At 41.0% G+C, this 18,540-nt stretch overlaps 2 protein-coding genes across 5 annotated transcripts in view; both read right to left on the reverse strand.

The window, feature by feature from the left end:
- Nucleotides 1-51: 51 nt before the first annotated feature.
- Nucleotides 52-14,225, reverse strand: wu:fi75a02. Of its 3 annotated transcripts, none has more exons than XM_038272009.1 (11): nucleotides 14,064-14,225; nucleotides 11,546-11,650; nucleotides 11,263-11,472; nucleotides 10,771-11,191; nucleotides 10,382-10,690; nucleotides 6,679-6,702; nucleotides 6,461-6,614; nucleotides 6,295-6,383; nucleotides 2,684-2,755; nucleotides 702-832; nucleotides 52-553 (listed from the first exon to the last, which is right to left on the reverse strand). In XM_038272009.1, the coding sequence occupies exons 2-11, from the start codon at nucleotides 11,640-11,642 to the stop codon at nucleotides 393-395; spliced, it is 1,668 nt and encodes a 555-aa protein (XP_038127937.1). In that variant the 5' UTR covers nucleotides 11,643-11,650; nucleotides 14,064-14,225; the 3' UTR covers nucleotides 52-392. The 3 variants fall into 3 exon arrangements, with proteins under 3 accessions (XP_038127937.1, XP_038127935.1, XP_038127936.1); XM_038272007.1 differs by having other exon boundaries at nucleotides 14,060-14,224; XM_038272008.1 differs by lacking the exon at nucleotides 14,064-14,225 and adding an exon at nucleotides 13,821-14,033.
- Nucleotides 14,226-16,382: 2,157 nt separating this feature from the next.
- The window catches only part of LOC119774474, a 45,110-nt gene continuing 42,952 nt past the window's right edge, over nucleotides 16,383-18,540 (reverse strand). The window contains exons 1-5 of one of the 2 annotated variants that reach the window (XM_038271997.1): nucleotides 18,448-18,492; nucleotides 17,926-18,294; nucleotides 17,026-17,178; nucleotides 16,884-16,942; nucleotides 16,383-16,783 (exon numbers count right to left, since the gene is read on the reverse strand). In XM_038271997.1, coding sequence (XP_038127925.1) covers nucleotides 16,670-16,783; nucleotides 16,884-16,942; nucleotides 17,026-17,178; nucleotides 17,926-18,294; nucleotides 18,448-18,484 — 732 coding nt within the window. In that variant the 5' untranslated portion in view covers nucleotides 18,485-18,492 and the 3' untranslated portion in view covers nucleotides 16,383-16,669. Of the gene's footprint in view, nucleotides 16,784-16,883; nucleotides 16,943-17,025; nucleotides 17,179-17,925; nucleotides 18,295-18,447; nucleotides 18,493-18,540 lie in introns of those variants that run through there. The other variant, XR_005279540.1, reaches the window with a different exon arrangement.

Below are 18,540 nucleotides of genomic sequence, written 5' to 3' on the forward strand. Positions count from 1 at the left end.
GTCAGTCCAGGTTACAGCAGAGACGGTCATTGAACAAAACAGTCAGAAAGCTTCAGAGAAAAAACAATCCAACTTTATTTGTTCCAAAAATACCATTTTCATCAGAAATAAACATCACAGTTCAAAACACTGCAGGTACTACTATAGAGTACTACCCCGTACCACAGAGTACTGCAGCAAACCACAGAGTACTGCACCGTACTACAGAGTACTATCCCGTACTACAGAGTACTGCACCGTACCACAGAGTACTGCAGCAAACCACAGTGGACCAGAGTGCAGCAGGCAGGCAGGCAGGGGTGCATTTTCCCGCTTACAGACTGCCCCTCTGGAAAAAACGTCTTCCTACTGTCCTTGACCCCTGGAAAACAGGAAATGATGTCACACAGGGCTCACACGTCCAGGCCCTGCTGCGTGAGGAAGTGTTCCAGCTCGCTCAGCCGCTCCACCAGCATCACGTCCAGATCGCTGCCGTCGTCGGATCCTCCGCCGTGGTTCTGACGTCGCACCGCCGTTCGTTTTCTGGGCATCAAGGACACAGGAAGTCCCACCCCTTCAAGGAAAAGATTTAAGATTTAATTTCCCTTTGGGATTAGTAAAGTATTTTTGATTGAAAACAGGAAACAAAAAGTATCCGCTGCTGGATGATGTCTGAACAGCCATAAAAAAACAACAACAGTTAACGACGTTTCATGGCGTACCTTGGGGCTTCTTCCTCTTCCTTGGCTGAGTGAAATCAGGAAAGAGGAGGAGTCGGCGCCGCTTCTGCTGACCAACCAGGAGCAACGCTCCGTCTTTTTCTCGAGGCTCCTCAAAGATCGTTTCAAGGCTCCTGAGAGACACAAGCAAAGCATGCTGGGAGAGCGAGTCTATAACCCCATTTCCATTACCGTTTTAAAACCGTGGCGAGATTGGTCCGACACGGTAACCGAGATAACTATTGAGTATAAATTAGGGGTGGAACGGTTCACAAAATCCACGGTTCGGTTCAGTTCACGGTTTCTTGGTCACGGTTTCTCGGTTCGGTTCATTATATGTTGATTGTTAGCCTGACATGTTGGTCGTGTTGCTGTTAGCATAAACAAAACGTGTTGCACAATGCTTGCACACTGTTGCACTTTTATCCACAGCTTTCTTTCCGCCGTCATCGTAGGTCACTCTAAATGCAAAGTGGTCCCATACAGCAGACCTATAAAGTGCTGCTGGCGCGTCTTCCAACTCCTGTTCTTTCCCACTCGCCATACCCACACAATTCTCCACAACAACTGATTTAATTTCTGCTACACCCGGCTACGCTGCTTCGCTTCTTCTTCTTCTTGTTTACTACTGGTGGTTGGCTTTGGTCGCAGTACCGCCACCTTCTGCTCTGGAGTGTAAACGCTTCGCCTATGAGAAAAAGGAGCAGCGCATGACCCGAACGCAACACACGCGAACCGAACCGAGACAGTCGAACCGAACGGTACGGACGGTTTTCATAAACCGTTCCATCCCTAGTATAAATGGCATGCATATCTGAACCGCGCCAACTAGTGTTACACTGATACCAGTATCAGGCAGGGCTACACTGAAATGGTGGTATCGGTATCGGCGAGTACCAACAACTAGGGCACCAATACCATTTTTAGAGCCAAAAGTTTCTTCAACTATTGTCACCCATTCCAGGTTAAAAGTTCTACTGGATTTACTTTGCTTTAGTCTTTTTCCATCTTGACAAAGGTAGGCAGCAGCTTGACAAAGCCATGATGGCAATTATTTTACATCCAAGTAGTTTGCAGTTCTTCATATAAACACACATCAATTTCAAACTGACAGTATCAGCCAATACTGCACAGCCAGGTATCGGGTATCCATGTCTGGGCCAAAAAATGGCAACACTAGCGCTAACGTGGTACTAGTTCTTCAGTAGGATTTGGCACGGTTCACCTCTGACTCAGTCCTCAGATAACCAAGAGCGCAAGAGCAGACGGCGTCATCTCCTTACAGTCAGCCTCCGAAATCAGGAAACTTCAGACATCCATAAAAATCCCAGCTTCCCTAACGTGCCGCACGATTTCCAGTGATGATTCTGCTTAGCAGTGTGATGAACCTCAACGTCTGTCGTCGTTTCCTGCGTCAGTAAGCACTGATTAGACTATCGTTTGTCGTATCCACTTCCCAAACGCCAACTCTGTCAAGTAAATTCACCAAAGGCTGCCTTCTTCCCCCGATTCTCCGCAAACGACTAAATTTCACAATTATAACCAAACTTCCCGAATGTTACGGGCGCCGCCATGTTGTTTTGCTTCTTTCCCTCTAGAGAGCAGTAGTACCGTAGATCCTCTCTAGGAGGCGCGGAACCGTGCTAGCTTGGTGTGGAAATGGTCGTAAGGTACCGAGTTCGGCAAGGTTAACTGATCCAAGCTCGGTCCGAACTCGGCGCGGATCGGTTTTCAGAGAGTGGTGTAAACGGGGCAAACGTGAGAAACCGAGGGCCTCTGATGACGTAAGCAGATAAATACTAACCAATCAGAACCTCACTATGATTTTTTAATATATATATAAATCCCAAAGGGAGACTTTTTGTGGTAAATCAAATCGGCCTGTTGTGATCGGATGATGTCCCAAAGTAGTTGAACCAGAGATGAACCAACCTGTTTGTCTGGTTTAGGGCCAGTTTGAATCTGTTATCGGGTCAAAGGTTTACCTGATGCTTGGGGGGGACTCGTAGTTCTTGTTCGTATAAATCTCCTCCAGACTGAACTCTTTCTTCTTTAACCTGCAAGAAAAAACCCAGAATTAACTGCTTATCAACCAAATACATGAGCCAAGGATGGAAGATCCTAGTCAATGTTGGCGGGCAATTGCTGAAAAATGTTTCCTGAAATGCCCTTTACAGGAGTGTGGACGTGCTATTAGTGCCCTTGTTTTTCCGCCCCTGTCCTTCAGAAAGTCTGTGAACACCACTGCTACTCATCTTCCTGTGTCTGCAGTGGAACATCTGACCGGTCAAACAGAACCTCTGGGTCCAGATATACAGATCTTAGTGGTGAAAAATACAGTTTCTGAATGAGTGTGGGCTTGTCTCTCTGACTGGGCAGGAAAATATGGTCCTCTGGCAGAGGGAAATATCCTGACTCTAAGGGGAAAAGGTCTATCTGCATCCCCAACCAGTAATTCCATTGGCCCCTCCCACTCTGCCTCTAAAAACAGAATAAGAAGATGTTATTCAAGCCTTCCAGCATCTCAATGGGAAAAAAAATCTCCAGGAATTTGACTGTGTTTCTTTCCTTTGCCTAAAAAACAGCTTTGACCAACTACCCCGCATCTTCAAACTCCTACATGCTGCTTTTTTTAAGGTTTCTAAGGTAAACTGAAGTTTGGCCTTTGGCCTGCAGAGTTGTTACTGTTATGATTTCAATGTCCGTTTAATATTTTATTGAATCTGCTTAAGAAATTCAGAAAAAGTTAAAAAACAATCCACCTGACTTTGTATCCAAGTTTGAAGACGTTTCTCTTCCCATCCAGGAAGTCTTTTCAATTAAAAATGTCAGAAATAGCGTTGAGCTCGAGGTTTTATACAGTAGCCCAACAAGCCTTGTTTTTGTTTAGAAAACACGGAAATTGAAACAGACGAATGGATCCACCCCTTTGGAATGGAGGTCGTTTGACTTCTTTTTAAACCTGCAATGCCCCAAAAATGTCAGAAATAGCATTGAGTTCGAGGCTTTGTTTTAGGTCCACTCCATAGAGCCTTGAACTCAACGCTATTCCTGACATTTTAAACTGAAAAAGATTCCTGGATGGGAAGCGAAACATCTTTAAACTTGAAATCAAACTTTTTGGAATGACTGTGACCTGGATGACCGACAATTATAACCAGGATCTGCTAAGAAACTCCTCTTTAAAGAATGTAAAGGTTATCTTTTTTTATTTGGCTGAGGGTGCTTTATTTTGAAGTTTTAACTTCCTGTACTGATCTATCTTACTCCAGCCGAATGATAATGTTCTCTTCTAGTGAAGTTGTGATAAATGCTTTTAAAGCTCTGATGCTTTCAGGCAAATTCCTCCACTTATGAAGGGGAGTGGCAGCATAATGGTTAGGGAATAGAGCTTGGAATCTAAGGTTCTGAGTTCAAGTCCCACAGGCTGCCACTCTGCAAGGGGATGGGATAAATGCAGAGGTAAATTTCTCCAATGTCAGATCAATAAAGTTCAATTATTATTATTATGAGCCAAAGCATCAAGATGCTTCACTTGCTCCATGTTGCCATCTAGTGGACAATATATATATATAGAAGGGATCATTTTATATTTGCTCGTCTAAAGCTTTAAATAAATAAACTATGTTTGAAGGATGTCAGAGTTTTTTTTTATATAGCGTCAGTACACTGGAAAAACGATCTAGAAATAAGTATACATTTCTTAAATCAAGTGTATTTACCCTTGATTTGAGTAGGTAAATGAGGTAGTTTGCCAATGGAATTAGTATTTTTACTCTTAAAATAAGATAATTAGATAATATGCACTCGAAATAAGAAAAACCAATTGTGTTTTCTTATTTTAAGTGTAAATTGTCTTGCTCCATTGGCAAAATGTCTCTTTTACCCCTTAAATCCAAGAACAAATGTACTTATTTTAAGAAAAAATTACTTATCTAGATTTCTGATATTAGATTTTTTGCAGTGTATGATCTTTAGTTCTGATGTCATAGCTGGATCAAAGAGAAACTGAAAACAAATGGAGGGGATGATGTGATATGAATGTGCTTCTGTTAAGAGAGACAGATGTTTATTGATTTTTATTTGAAACTAACTTTTTAATGTGTGTTTTTTCTCCTTTTGGAGGTAAAGGATCTTAAAGGAATAGTACACCCAAAACATGATAAGCCTTCATTTTCTACTCACCCCCATGCTGAACAACACTCTGGAGTACTTTTTTGATATCTCAAATGCATCTGGAGATCTGGGAGGCTTCTTGCTGTCTGCTGACATTCAAATAATGGAGGTCTATGGCGCCCGAGGCAGAAAGGTCCATAAAAGTCCACAAAAAACGTGTCAATATTCCTCCATACTGCTCGTCCAATGTATTCCAAGTGTCCTGAGTGGGTAGCATCCAGAATTTACTCGAAACAAAGTCATTTAGAATGTTTTTAGAGCATAAACAGTAGTGTATAGGATTTCCTGAAAGCGCGCACATGCACGATCACGACGCTACGGAAGCCGGCAGACCAAACCAGCGCATTCAGCTCAGCAAAGAACTCATGCTCTTCCTCAACACTGAAGTCCTCAGACATTTTTCTTTCGTTGTTTCTTTCTTTGCACAGGTAAACAGCACATTTCTTCTTCTACGCTTGCATTATCGGCAGAGCAGACGCTGAATGCGCACTTTCATCTGGTTTGGTCTGCCGGCTTCCGTAGCGTCGTGAACGCGCTTTCAGGAAATCCTATACACTACTGTTTATGCTCTAAAAACATTCTAAATGTCTTATTTTCTAGTAAATTCTGGACGCTACCCACTCAGGACACTTGGAATACATTGGACGAGCAGTATGGAGGAATATTGACACGTTTTTTTGTGGACTTTTATGGACCTTTCTGCCTCGGTCACCATAGACCTCCATTATTTGAATGTCAGCAGACAGCAAGAAGCCTCCCAGATCTCCAGATGCATTTGAGATATCAAAAAAGTACTCCAGAGTGTTGTTCAGCATGGGGGTGAGTAGAAAATGAAGGCTAATCATGTTTTGGGTGTACTATTCCTTTAACACTAGAGAATGTGAAGAGAGAATCAGCCCTCAAAAGCCTGGAAACCGACAAACCATTTTCTGCATCAGTCAAATGCTGTGGGCGCTCATCATGGCCTCAAACTCACCTACATACGGAGGCCTGTTTCAGCCATTCATTTAAAATGAACAAACTTATATCCCTGATTCTGTGACCATGAAATCAGCCTGAATCCAAACGGTTCTGAATATTTAACAGGGTCAGAACCATCATTAATCCAAACTGGTAAGATAAAAAAATCCTCACACTAGAGTGTGATTGGAGAAGGAAACAGAACAGGGATCATCACTGCTTCACCTACAGTCACATGATTTGCATGATGTTTATCACATCCCCGACGTCCCACAGCCTTCCTGCTGCTCGCTCCTGATAACCGCAGCCCAGCGCAGCCGAAAGCCTCAGACTTTCACTTTATTTCACCAACAACTGAATTATTTTTATTAATTTTTTGGGAACTTTTTAGTCTGTTTTGATAAATATTCAGATTCTCCAGATGATCCAGAAATGAAATCTGTGATGATTGGTCTCTCACCGTTTAACTTTGGGCAGTCCCATCGGTGTGAGGGGCGTCTCCCGCGGCGACGCCCGCCGTATTCTGATCTGGGACACTCGTTTACTGAGCTGGACCACAAAAACCAACAACATCAGCATCAGGAGGCTCCTCAGAAACTTCCTGTCTGAACCAAGTTCTACTGCACCTTCACGTTTGCTGATTGGTTAGCGGGGAGGGCAGCAGACAGCCCATTGGCTGAGCATAAAGGCAGAGCAGAGGCCCGTCGCCTGGGGAACCGCAGGCTCCAGGCGCTGTGATTGGATCGCTGTGTGTGTTGAACCAGAACCGAACCTGCAGGACTGAAACAGAGGATTGAATTTATAAACAAAACGTAGAAAACATACAGAGTTTAGAGTCGCTCACCTGCTGCTCTGCCTTCTCATGTAGCTGAAGATGAAACATCAGACAGATTTTAGTCAATAAACAGATTCAAAATCAAACTGGTTGATCTAGGATGAGTTAAAAAAGTGGAGGAATCAGAGATTTTCCAGGAAACAGGATGAAGTAGCTCTGAGTGAATCACCATGGTAACAGACTCTGGGGATAACCAGGGAGTCTCACACACAAAGCTCAGCGGTACGGCCGTTTCCACACAAAAATCCAGATGGATAAACAATAGAATTACTGTGGGAACAGGCTGAGCTGCGAACTCTGGCGACACCTAGAGGCCACAATGGGGAACCGTCGAGTCAGAGCAATAATTAATTATCAGTATCTGTACAGATTTAAGCACAAATATTTGTACTTTCTACTCCTACTTTCTCCAAACTGACTCATTAAATTTTTCCATGCTGATAAGAACATGACAACAACTAAGGAAACCTGTTTACAGAAACACCTGACAGGCAGGAGGCAGGATTTCACTGCACAACAGGAACCAGATTCTAATATTAATCCTCTATTAGACCTTCAATGTTCATACTGATGATGCTTTTAACTTTAATCCTATTTAATGCAATGATAAATACCAGAGAACTGTTTTTAAAATCATCATCTGAGGCGACATTTTCATTTTACTTTTGAAATTAAGTACAGTGTAGAACCTTTTTTTTAGTTAAATAAAGTAAAGAAGTTTAATCTCTATTTTTACTTTCACTAGTTTTATTTCACACATGAATCTGAACGTTTACTTTAGGAGGCGTTGCAGAGAGAACAGAGAAACACCTGCTGCTTCTGGGTAAGTTGATTTTGACGCTTCGCGTGTCTGACTCCATCAAGCTGAGCTTGGATGACTCTCTGATCCATCTACATTCCCTGGTTCTGGTTTTTAACCAATTTTCATTGTATTTCCACTTCCTCATGATGTTCAGATAAAAAGTTAGTGGCGTTTTTATTGGTTTCGCTATCGGGATGGAACCAATAATTAGGGATGCACGATATAATCGGCCCCCTATCGGTATCGGCCTTAAAACTGAATATCGGACATCGGCCACCCCACCGATATTTAATCAGCTTCTGAGTTTCTAAAGTCTAAAAAAAAAAAAAAATACTACTTCTTCCTCAAAAACTTCTTTTTTACAGATTTAAAAACTTCTAAAGACGAGGGAAAAAATATTGATCCATTAAAATATCCCAATATCTTCATCTGCTGATATATTGCCATTTAAAAACACCATATCAATCTCTTTTACTAATGAAATATTGCTATATGTCATCGTTATGCTACGAAATCCCCCCAAAATTCCCCAAATGTTGCCATATTTTTATATGTTGATATATTGACGCGGTATCGATCTATTTTACTAACAAAATCTCACAAGAATTTGCAAAATATCACAAGAGTTTGTAACAGAACGATGAAATTTCATGAGATTTTGAAAGTAAAATAGATCGATACCGCGTTTTTAAAAATCTATTTGATATCAGCATATGAAAATATATTAGAGTATATTATTTTTCAAAGTGTCAGAAATGGATAACAAAACTGCTATTTTCAATGACTACTTATTTTTGTCCAGCTTTAACATCAGTATCGATATCGGTTATCGGCTACGTGAGTTTTAAAATATCGGCATATCGGATATCGGCCAAAATCCCAATATGGTGCATCCCTACCAATAATGAATCAGTGAGCCATTTGGTAAATGGAAAAAAAATATTGTCAATTATTTTAGTCTTTGATATGGATTACAAAAACAAAATCCTATTTATGAGGTGGTAACAATTTTAAGACCTAGGAAGGACCGATTTAAGACATTTAAACCCAATTAAGGCCTTAGATTTATATTGAAGAATTCAAAGACTTTTAAGACTTTTTAAAGAAGGAACCCAGTCTATCAGTCTGTTGATAGACAGACTGTCTGCTGGGGTGACAGTATCAGAGCTAATGACTTAAAAAGGCTCATCAAGCTCATTAAGAAGGCCAGCTCTGCTCTATCAACTCCTCTAGAACCTCTGGACATTGTTTCATAAACAATTCATAATTCTTCATAAAGTAAAGAACATCAAGGACAACAGTCAGCTTCCTCTTCAGAACATTTTTAAATGAGAACAGAATGTCTTCAGTCAGAGGCTTCTCCAGATCCGGTGTAAGACAGACTGTTACAGAAGATCCTTCCTGCCTACAGCTACCATCCACAACACCTTTCCAAAAAAGTTAAAAATCAATCCACTGGACTTTTTTTTTTCAAAGTTTGAAGACGTTTCTCTTCCATCCAGGAAGCTTTTTCAGTTCAAAATGTCAGAAATAGCGCCGAGTTCCAGGCTTTATAAAGTAGCCCAACGAAGCCTTGTTTTGGTTTTAAAAAACATGCAAATAGAAACGGATGAACGGGTCCCCCCCTTTGGAATGGGGGTCGTTTGGCTTCTTTGTTAGCCTGTAATGCCCCATACCTGTCTATGTCTCTGAAAGGGGGGTCGTTAGAGGGAATTGTTGGCCTGGCTGAATAGGTGAGGTCTTATGTTTCTCTGTAAAGGGTGTGAGGTTGTGATGATAGCAGGAACCTCTCAAACCACCCGTCTTCTAGTTTTATTTGCAATATGCATGTTTTCTAAACAAAAACAAGGCTTTGTTGGGCTGCTGTATAAAGCCTGGAACTCGACGCTATTTCTGACATTTTGAATTGAAAAAGCTTCCTGGATGAAAGAGAAACGTCTCCAAACTTGCGAACAAAGTCCAGTGGATTGTTTTCTAACTGTTTTTGGAATGACTATAAACTGGATGACAGAGAATCTTCACCAGCACCTACAACATCTGTTTTAACAAAAAGTACTTATGAGTTACTGCATAATTCTGTGATTAATAAAGTATTTTTTTAATTGAACTGTAATGAATGGTGCTGCAGTTGGTAGAAAGAAGGACCTGAGTTTAAATCTAGAGGTCAGTGGTTGTTTAGGTGCATTGTCCTCATGTCGGTTCAGCTAACCTGAGTCATTAGCAGGAACAGGAAGCAGAGACGCATCTAACGTGCAGGATTGGACCTCGAGGGCCAGGAGTGAGGAAGCCTGCCCTCCAGGTTCCCCATCCTCCTCTCCCAGTCCAGACCTACACTCTGTCCCACGGTGTCAGCCAGTGTCTCAGGAATAAAAGGATGTTGTCCTTCCTTTCTCCCACAGGAGTTCAGGAAATGCTTTCACCAAGAATGTTAGGCTGGAGTGTGAGAGGAAGAATCGCCAGGTTTAAGATCCCTTTGTTTCCCAAACAGCTGAACCTGAATGAGAGAGCTCCCCCTAATGGACACTTCATTTTACTGCACTACCATTCAATTCATTTTGGTATTACTGTTCTTACTGCTGAATGAAAGCAGCAGAAGCAACCTAATGTACTATTTTACATTTCTATTTCTCTTAATTTGTTGTTTGTTCTTTCTTCTCTACAGGAAAATGTGTTTCTTTACGGCATATTTGACACTAAAAGCTTCTGATTTCATTTCAGTATTAACTCAGTTTGCTTTTAATCCCTGCTTATCATCTCCTTGGTCTGAGGTCTGACTTCACAGCAGCCATTTCTACCCAGAGCAGCGGAACAGGTGGTTGCCATGGTGATTCATCGTTTGCTAGCGTGTTAGCCGCATCTCCCTGAAAGAGAGTCCTGGTTCTGATTCCTCTTGATCAGCCGCTTACGTACCAGTGGTCGCTGCTCAGGCTGGGAGGGGCCGTCCAGTCCCTCAGAGGTCGCGGAGGGCTCCAACAGACTCCGCCCTTCACCCAGTCTAATGCCGTCTCCATGGCAGCCGCTGACAGGTGCAGCACAGCGGCGGGGTTAAAGATGAAGGTGGTCTTCGTGAGTCGGGGGTCGAAGCAGCTCTGATTGAGGGACAGGTGGCTGATGATGTCAGAGAAGGTCCACCGGCTGAAGGAGATCGCCTCTGATTGGTCGCAGGTCTGAACAATCACAGCCGAAGGCAGAGGAAGAACTGCATGCTGGGAGACGGAGCTGGAAGAGAAAAAGCTTTAGGATCGTTGGCGGGTCGGACGGAACCGGGTCATGGCGTCGCTTCATGGCGTCTGACTCACCTGAAGCCGTTCTTCCTGACCGCCACGGCGAGGGACTTCTCTGATTGGCTGGCTCCGCCTTCTCTCCGCCTGCGTTTCCTCTGGTTTAAGTCGAGCAGGAGGATCGGCGGCTCCCCCTCAGCTCCTCCTCCTCCTCTGTAGGACACCGCCATCTGACCCACAAACCTCTCCTCCTCCTCCTCATCATTTTCCCTTCCTGAATAAACGGAGCCTTCATGTCTCCTCCTCTTCCTCCTCCTCTTAACCTCCTCTTCCTCACTGCTCCTCCTACTCTGCTCTGATTGGCTGAAGCTGCAGGTGGGAGGCGAGCTGTCGACATCAGACGAAGAGGAGGATGACGGTGAATATGAGGAGATGATGACGTCTGATGAGGGGGCCGATGTGAAAGAGGAGGCGGAGCTGCAGACGACGGCAGGTGAACCTACAGACAGGAAGTGACCCGGTGAGATCAGAGGGAGCAGAAGAGCGAGGAGAACGTTGGAAAGGACTCACCTCCTTCACCGCCCTGCTTCTGCTTCTTCCTCCTCTGGTTCTGCTTCCTGCTCCTCCTCTCCAGAGAGTCCAGGCGGCGGCCAAGGGACGACAGAGCTCCTCGCAGGAGGCGCCGCACCTCCATCCGGTGAGCCGCCAAGAGGCGAGGCAAGAGGGAGGCGCAGGAGCAGCATGGGGGGGCGGCGGGGGGAGGAGGGGGAGAGAGACGCCCTGCAGGAGAGAAACATGTGATGTTATAACCTTCATCATGTGAGAGACTGAGAAGGAACAGGAGCAGAACCACCTGCATCGGCCACAGGGAGGAGCGGGGAGGCGGGGTCTGCTGCCGGGTCGCATCCCCGACCGTTCGTCTCCATCAGGGTCGGAGGGCGAGAGAGCATCGCAAAGACTGAAACACAGAGAGTAAGAGAAGTCAGCTCACAGCAGTCAGAGGATCTTCTCTGTTTTAACAAATGTTTGGATTCACATCAATCGTTTGTCCTTCAGGTTTCTCCCTTCATCCAGAAGGCGGCAGACTTTAGGAAGTCCTGCCCGACGTTATAACGATGCTAACCTTACATCTAAAGGAGCAATCATTCATTATTTCAGCTAGAAAGGATGTAAACATGGAGTGATGTCACACAGCATCCCTCTGTGTTGATCTGCAGCCATGAGTGAAGCTGCTGGAGGCTCCGCCCCTCCCTGCCTCTTTCATTTATATAAAATTTTACCATAATTGGAATTTTTCTGAATAAAATAGTTTATAAAAATGAAACTAAAAATTGCGCTGTGATGACTAATTACCACTGATCTATTTTTACTCTGTCATGCTGGTACTCCCCGCTCCCATGGAGACGCTCAGTAAAAATTCCTCCCTGTGAAGCATTTGGCTGCAAAAACAAGCAGTTTTCTGGCTCTAGAAAAATGTTCCACTGGTAATTTTACAGTGAATGGATGAACTAACCAAGAAAATCCATCTATACGCCGATGGATCCTATAGTATAGTCTGTAGTGTAACATTAGTCTGGCTTCTCTTGGACTGACTGGAAGATATTGATTGAATCAGCCAACAACATTGCGTCTAACGTAAGAAACTAGAAAGTAGAGTAGATAGAAAGTATTTTACTGTGAAATGTCAATGTTCTTTATTAAGTGGAGGATGTTGTTGTTTTTGTAGTGTATATATATATATATATGATGCATTATCAGACAGGTAATATGTAATTACCACGACAATCTAATAAATCCATGTATATTACATGTACATCATCAATTTAGCACTTTTGGCACATCAGTATTATTCTGCTCCATTAATGCATTTATTTTATTGTGATTTATTTGTATAATATGTTATATTACATGATTTATAGACCTCATTGACTTCATAATGACTATGCAATGTGATGAGCCTTCTTTTTATTATAAATTACATTAATCTACTGATGCTATGAAACAGCCAGACTGTGTCAAAGTGATGAATTTATCTTTATTGTAAAAGTCTTAAGTCCCGCTAAATTGAGAACATCATCGTTGTTTGATGCTGTAGCGCACAGATTGCTTACATTGCGACCGATTTAACTAGGGAGTACCAATATGACGACTTCAACCCCACCAACGGGCGATCAGCGGAAGGGAATAAATAGAGATCAGTGCTAATTCCATTCCCAGCTCTTTACCGTCATTGTGTCACAGCGCCACCAGCTGGTTTAGCATAGATTCACAGCATTTTCAGTTGTTGTATAATCTTATTTTAGAGCTTTTTATCTTGACCCAAAGCAGAGGGCAGAGAGCAGAGGGAGTGGACAGGATGTACGACGGAGTGTTAGGGCCAGGCTAGAGATATTTTTCCCCTTCTATTACGAGAATAAAGACGTAACATTATGAGAATAAAGTTGTAACATTACGAAAATAAAATCGTAACATTACGCGAATAAAGTCGAAAATTACGTGAATAATGTCGTAAATTACGTGAATAAAGACGTAAATTTACGAAAATAAAGTCGTAACATTACGAAAATAAAGTCGTAACATTACGTGAATAAAGTCGAATATTACAAGAATAAAGACGTAACAGTATGAGAATAAAGTTGTAACATTACGAAAATAAAGTAACATTACGGGAATAAAGTCACAGCGAGATTAGTCTTAAAATTACGAGAAACAAGTTTTATCTTATGATAACTCTTCCAAGAAGCTCTTTCTTCCCTAAAAGGAATGCGGAGCATCATGTGAAGTTCTACTTTAGCATCGGTTTGAAAAATCAGGAAATCTTTTAGCAGCAGCATCAAACTGGGCAGGATGTCAAAGTGGACTCTGGTTGCTGATTGGTGGAGCTGGTCGGACGTGATCTGGTGGGCGGAGCTCATAGCTTTCTTTCTGAACCAGGTTGTTGAACGATGACTTCATTCTCGTAATATTACGAATTTATTCTGAAATATTACAACTTTCGAAATATTCTCGAAATATAAGAAAAAAGGCAGGAGGAACTGGGTTTCATTTAAACGGCACTTTCTGATTTACTGCAGTTAAACAACCACGTGATCAGATCAAAGTTGGAATAACTTTTGGTTTGACTTAACCTGAGCGTCTCCTGTTCTGCAGTTGGAGCTCAGCCGCCTGGAGATAGAAGCTGTTCGGTAATCATGACCGATCCGAAGGAACATTAAAGGAACCGGAAGTGATCGGAAAGGTCGGAGGATCAAAAGACTTTAGGAGAACCTGGAGCTGACTGTGAATGCTGGAGCAGAGTGAGTTAGCAGATGCTAGGTCCAGTTAGTGGACCGTCCGGTCCGTGCAGCTCTATAAGCGGGACATTTACCGGCCGGATGATGTCCTCCAGGCTCCGCAGCTCTCCGCTAGATCCTCCTCATCATCATTTCTGAGGCTCACAGCCGACAGCAGCCGGATTATCCGCAAAACTCCAGGCTGTAGTTATAAGACTGGCGGTGGGCTGGCGGAAGTGGCTCAAACACAACATCCGCTGGAATTTTCAAAATAATGTTCCTTTTCTTCTTCTCTGATTTTACCGGCTGGAGGCAAACAACCGGAAGTGGAACTACTGCCTCCTCACCATGCAGGCTGTGTTGGAATTCAAGATGGTCTGCATCCTCCAAGAACGGATCTGGACTGGATCCTGTGAAGTCCGTGAAAATAAGGAGACAGGAAGTGTTTTAGCTGTGAATTCAAACAAGTCCAGCTTTCAGCGGCTTTTACCGCCGCAGGCTCTGTCGCCTAGCAACTGTGATAATTGACACAGAAAGCAGGAAAAGATGAATCCCGAACTTTTTAAAACTGTTTCTTTTAAGTTTTTTTCATTTTTTTTTATTGTAAAGTGAACAAAGACTACATTAACACGAATCCAGAGTGGAATAAAGGTTCCAACCACCGGGAGCATGAACAAATAAAAGATAGAAACCTTAGTTAGTTAAATAACCTGCTGCTGTCATTCTGCACATCTCTATTACTGCAGAAATGTCCATAGCTGTATATTGGTTATTTATTCTCCAGTTTTATATTGTTAAAACACTTTACAGTACAGGATTTTATTGTTTATATTTGAACTCTTCACTATTATTTTATTCTTATACATTTTTCTAAGGTCCACATTTTGTGTGACCATTTTCTATAATCTTACTGCTGCTGTACATTTCCCCATTGTGGGACAATAAAGGGATTTTCTATTCTATTCTATAAAAGGGGTAAAAAATATAAGTAAATCTACACAATGTAGGCTATGTATAAAAAAGAGCTGGAGAGGTGAGACAGAAGAGGAGCAGATTGAAGCCAAACACAGAGGAAATTATTCTTTTTTTGAATAACAATTGTTGAAACCGAACAAAAGTGCACAAAACTTCACTATTTTAATATATAAGTAACACAAGCACCATCCTAGTTGCAGAAGCTCACACTCCTCCCACATTCTTGTCAACATTCTGTCAAAAACTGCCTAAAGTATGATTTTATAAGGTATAATTACACAACTATCTGCTACTAAAAAAAAAGAAAAGAAAAAGCCTTAACTCAAGCTGTTATGCAACAAAAGGGATGTTAATCACATACAAATTTCAAATGTCAGAAATACAAAAATATACATAAATATCTACCTAAATCATTATCAATACTGTTATTATGTAAAAAAAAAGAGTTCAGTAACAAATAGTTGAGGACACTTGGATACAGGCTCAGATGTAGTTCTCATAACTGTCCAGCAGATGCCGCCATTCAAAAGCGTGTTAAATATTTTGAGCATGGTTTCAAGTTTGGGGCAATTTTTTTAAGTTTGATTAATTTGTTAATGGAGTTATCACTAGAGACCACACAAGGATTTTCTGATTGAATTAGATAAAATTTAAGAGAGAACATTAAATATATAACATTTAATAGATAACAAAACCTGGCCAAGATATCAGAGAGCATAACATTACAGACTGTCAATATTTCCTGTCTTTGTTGATGTTCCCCCACCTGATGACTTTAATGACTGTTGGAGTCTCAAATATTACAGCTGGAAACTAAACCTGAAGAAACCTTTTTAAATAGGAGAGATGTCCTTAAAACTGATTTCTATTAACCTTTTGGTTTCTCATTCTTTTGAATGGCCTCAAGTGAACAAAAACATTATTACATGCAAAAGAGATAAAAACGTGTAACTGTTTAGATTTACCTTCTATTTCTAGATAAACAGAACAGAGCTGGTTGTAAAAGAAAATGGTCACAAAATCTGATGTTACATTACTGAAACATTTGAGTTGAATAAATGCCACTGAGAATATTTGAAAGTATATTTTATTTAGTGTTGCACCGATACAGATACCAGTATTGGGCAGGGTCCCGATCCAGCGCTAAAATGGTGGCATCGTATCGGTCACCGATACCATTTTGAGAGCCAAAAGTTTATTCAACTATTGTCACCCATTCCAGGTAAAACGTTCTACTGGATTCACTTTGTTTTTGTCTTTTTCCTGCTTCACAAAGGTAGGCAGCAGCTTGACAAAGCCATGATGGCAATTATTTTACATCCAACTAGTATGCAGTTCTTCAAATATACACACACATCAATTTCAAACAGATGGTATCGGTATTGGCCGATACTGCACAGCCAGGTATCGGAATCGAGGCCAAAAAATGGCATCGGTGCAACACTAATTTTAATGTAACTAGAGCTTCTGCAAACTGAAATATAGAACCAGTATTAGAGTAGTAGGGTACGGCGTGTCGGAGCTTCGCTGCTGTTTTTGACTAAGCTGTCTCAGAGAGGAACTCAAGACGTCTACAATGAAAGTTAGACATTTAATTAAAAACATGCAGCAACAGCAGCTCTGCCTGCAAAGGTCATTGCTGGTTTGAAAAGAGCTTCACTGATGAACAGAGATGTAAATAGAAATAAGACAAAGCTGAAATAAGACTTCTGTGTTAAATATGAATCTCCTCATGTCTTGATGGCAGAGTATGTACTGAAATCTGAACTTTGGATCGTCCTCTTCCTCTTCGTCCTTTGTGATGGCGGATGGATTTCCAGGGCAGCATAACAAACATTTTCATCCTAGGAAGTAATATTCAAAATCATCATCATATTAAAAAGTTTAACACAGAGATTATTTTTAAAAAACAAAAACAAAAATAACCGTTCTGTTGTTTGTTACCTGAGCTCCTTCTGTTTGCCTTGAAATGTCACATCTCTTATTTTCAGCTTCATTGTTTGCTGTAGGTATAAAAGATTTTTCAATATAAATAAATAAAAATATTGGTTTCACAATTCTTAATGTCAAAAATCATCTTCAGCACCTTTCTTCAGGCAAAGCAGGTAGACCAGCAGTGAGGAGAAGAGAGCTGAGAGCAGAGAAACAGCAGGACAGACAGAGAACAGCAGCTTCCAGCACGAACCACACTCCTCCACTGGTCTGGAAATGTTCTGATGCAGGAAACCAGACCCTGCATCTAAAAAGAGACACACATTTAGGAAAAAACTCCAATAGTGTCATTTTTCACATTTCATTAGAATATTTTGTAATGGTAAATTATATAAAGGACATATACACCCCCGTTCTGCACCGTCTCCAGACTTCCTGCGTTACTTTAATGCACAGTCTATTGTGTATATATATATATATATATATATATATATATATATATATATATATATATATATATATATATATATATATATATATATATATATATATATATATATATATATATATATAATATATGGAAGTATGAAATTCTATTTGAAAAGCAATTTAAGATAATTCTTCTCAAACCCCGAAACACTTTTTTATAAAAGCACTCAATATATTCGGAACAGTTATTCATTTAATTATTGTAACTATTTCGAAGGTTACCTAATTTCCTATTTTATGTTCTTTTTTTATTTTTTTACCAAGTCTCTACTGAAAAAAGGTTGTTAAACTTAATGGTTATTTTCCCGGGTCAATAAAGGTCAAATGATAAAGTAATTTAAAGAACAATCATCTGTTTGACCAAAGATTTAAAAGATTCTTCAAAAGTTTCCTGTAGTGAGTTTTTAAAATATTCTAAATAAATCATTCGATTAATCCACTCGTCAACATCTTGATGTTTCATCTTTTTCCAATTCAGCTCCACATTAATGTGAAAACAATTTGGTCAAACTTCTGTAAAATGACTTTTCTTGTAGAAGCCCTGATAAAATTAGAAAGAACTTACAGAGTTTGATCCTTGTGGTGATGTTTCCGTAGACGTAGACATTTTCAGTCCACTTTGGTTCAAATGTTCCACAGTAATAAAGTCCTTCATCAGAATCAGTGACGTTTATGATCAGCAGGTCATACGTGTCGGACGACTGGTTCTTTAAAAATGTAAAACGAGGATGATGTAAGTTTTCCTTTTCTCTAGAGGTTTTATGTGCCTTAATTACAAGTGTAGGTTGGTGTTGATGGGAGCAGTTTCTAAACCAGACTATATATACTCCAGTGGACGGCCTGCAGTCACAATAGAGGGTGATGTTGTCTCCAGGTCGAACAATCGTCTCCAGCATTGAAGCAGAAATGGAGCAGAGATCCCAGGAAAAAAGTCCTGAAACAGAAAGACGTTGAAGAAAGAACATGAATATTGTTCCAGGATTAAAGCTCCGACATTCAGGAGATCTAAACTTTAAATATAGCCAACTTTAGTTTTTATGCATATCATGGTCATAATTATTTATATGTTGGTAAATTTAAAAATTACCAAAGAGAACAACCAGAACCATCTGCCTTTCATCCATGGCGACGCTGATCTGGATCTAAGTGACAGTTTCACAGGTTTCATACGGTGAAGATA

Source organism: Cyprinodon tularosa, unplaced genomic scaffold (assembly GCF_016077235.1).
Source record: "Cyprinodon tularosa strain WSP-4 unplaced genomic scaffold, ASM1607723v1 ctg813, whole genome shotgun sequence".
NCBI classification, from domain to species: Eukaryota; Metazoa; Chordata; class Actinopteri; order Cyprinodontiformes; family Cyprinodontidae; genus Cyprinodon; species Cyprinodon tularosa.

Coding starts and splice junctions, on each gene's coding strand:
- wu:fi75a02 (XM_038272009.1), bottom strand. CDS start 11,642: ATGCTCTCTCGCCCTCCGACCCTGATGGAGACGAACGGTCGGGGATGC. Junction 11,192..11,262: donor GAAGCAGGGCGGTGAAGGAG/GTGAGTCCTTTC, acceptor TCCTGTCTGTAG/GTTCACCTGCCGTCGTCTGC. Junction 554..701: donor GAAGAGGAAGAAGCCCCAAG/GTACGCCATGAA, acceptor TTTTCCTTGAAG/GGGTGGGACTTCCTGTGTCC.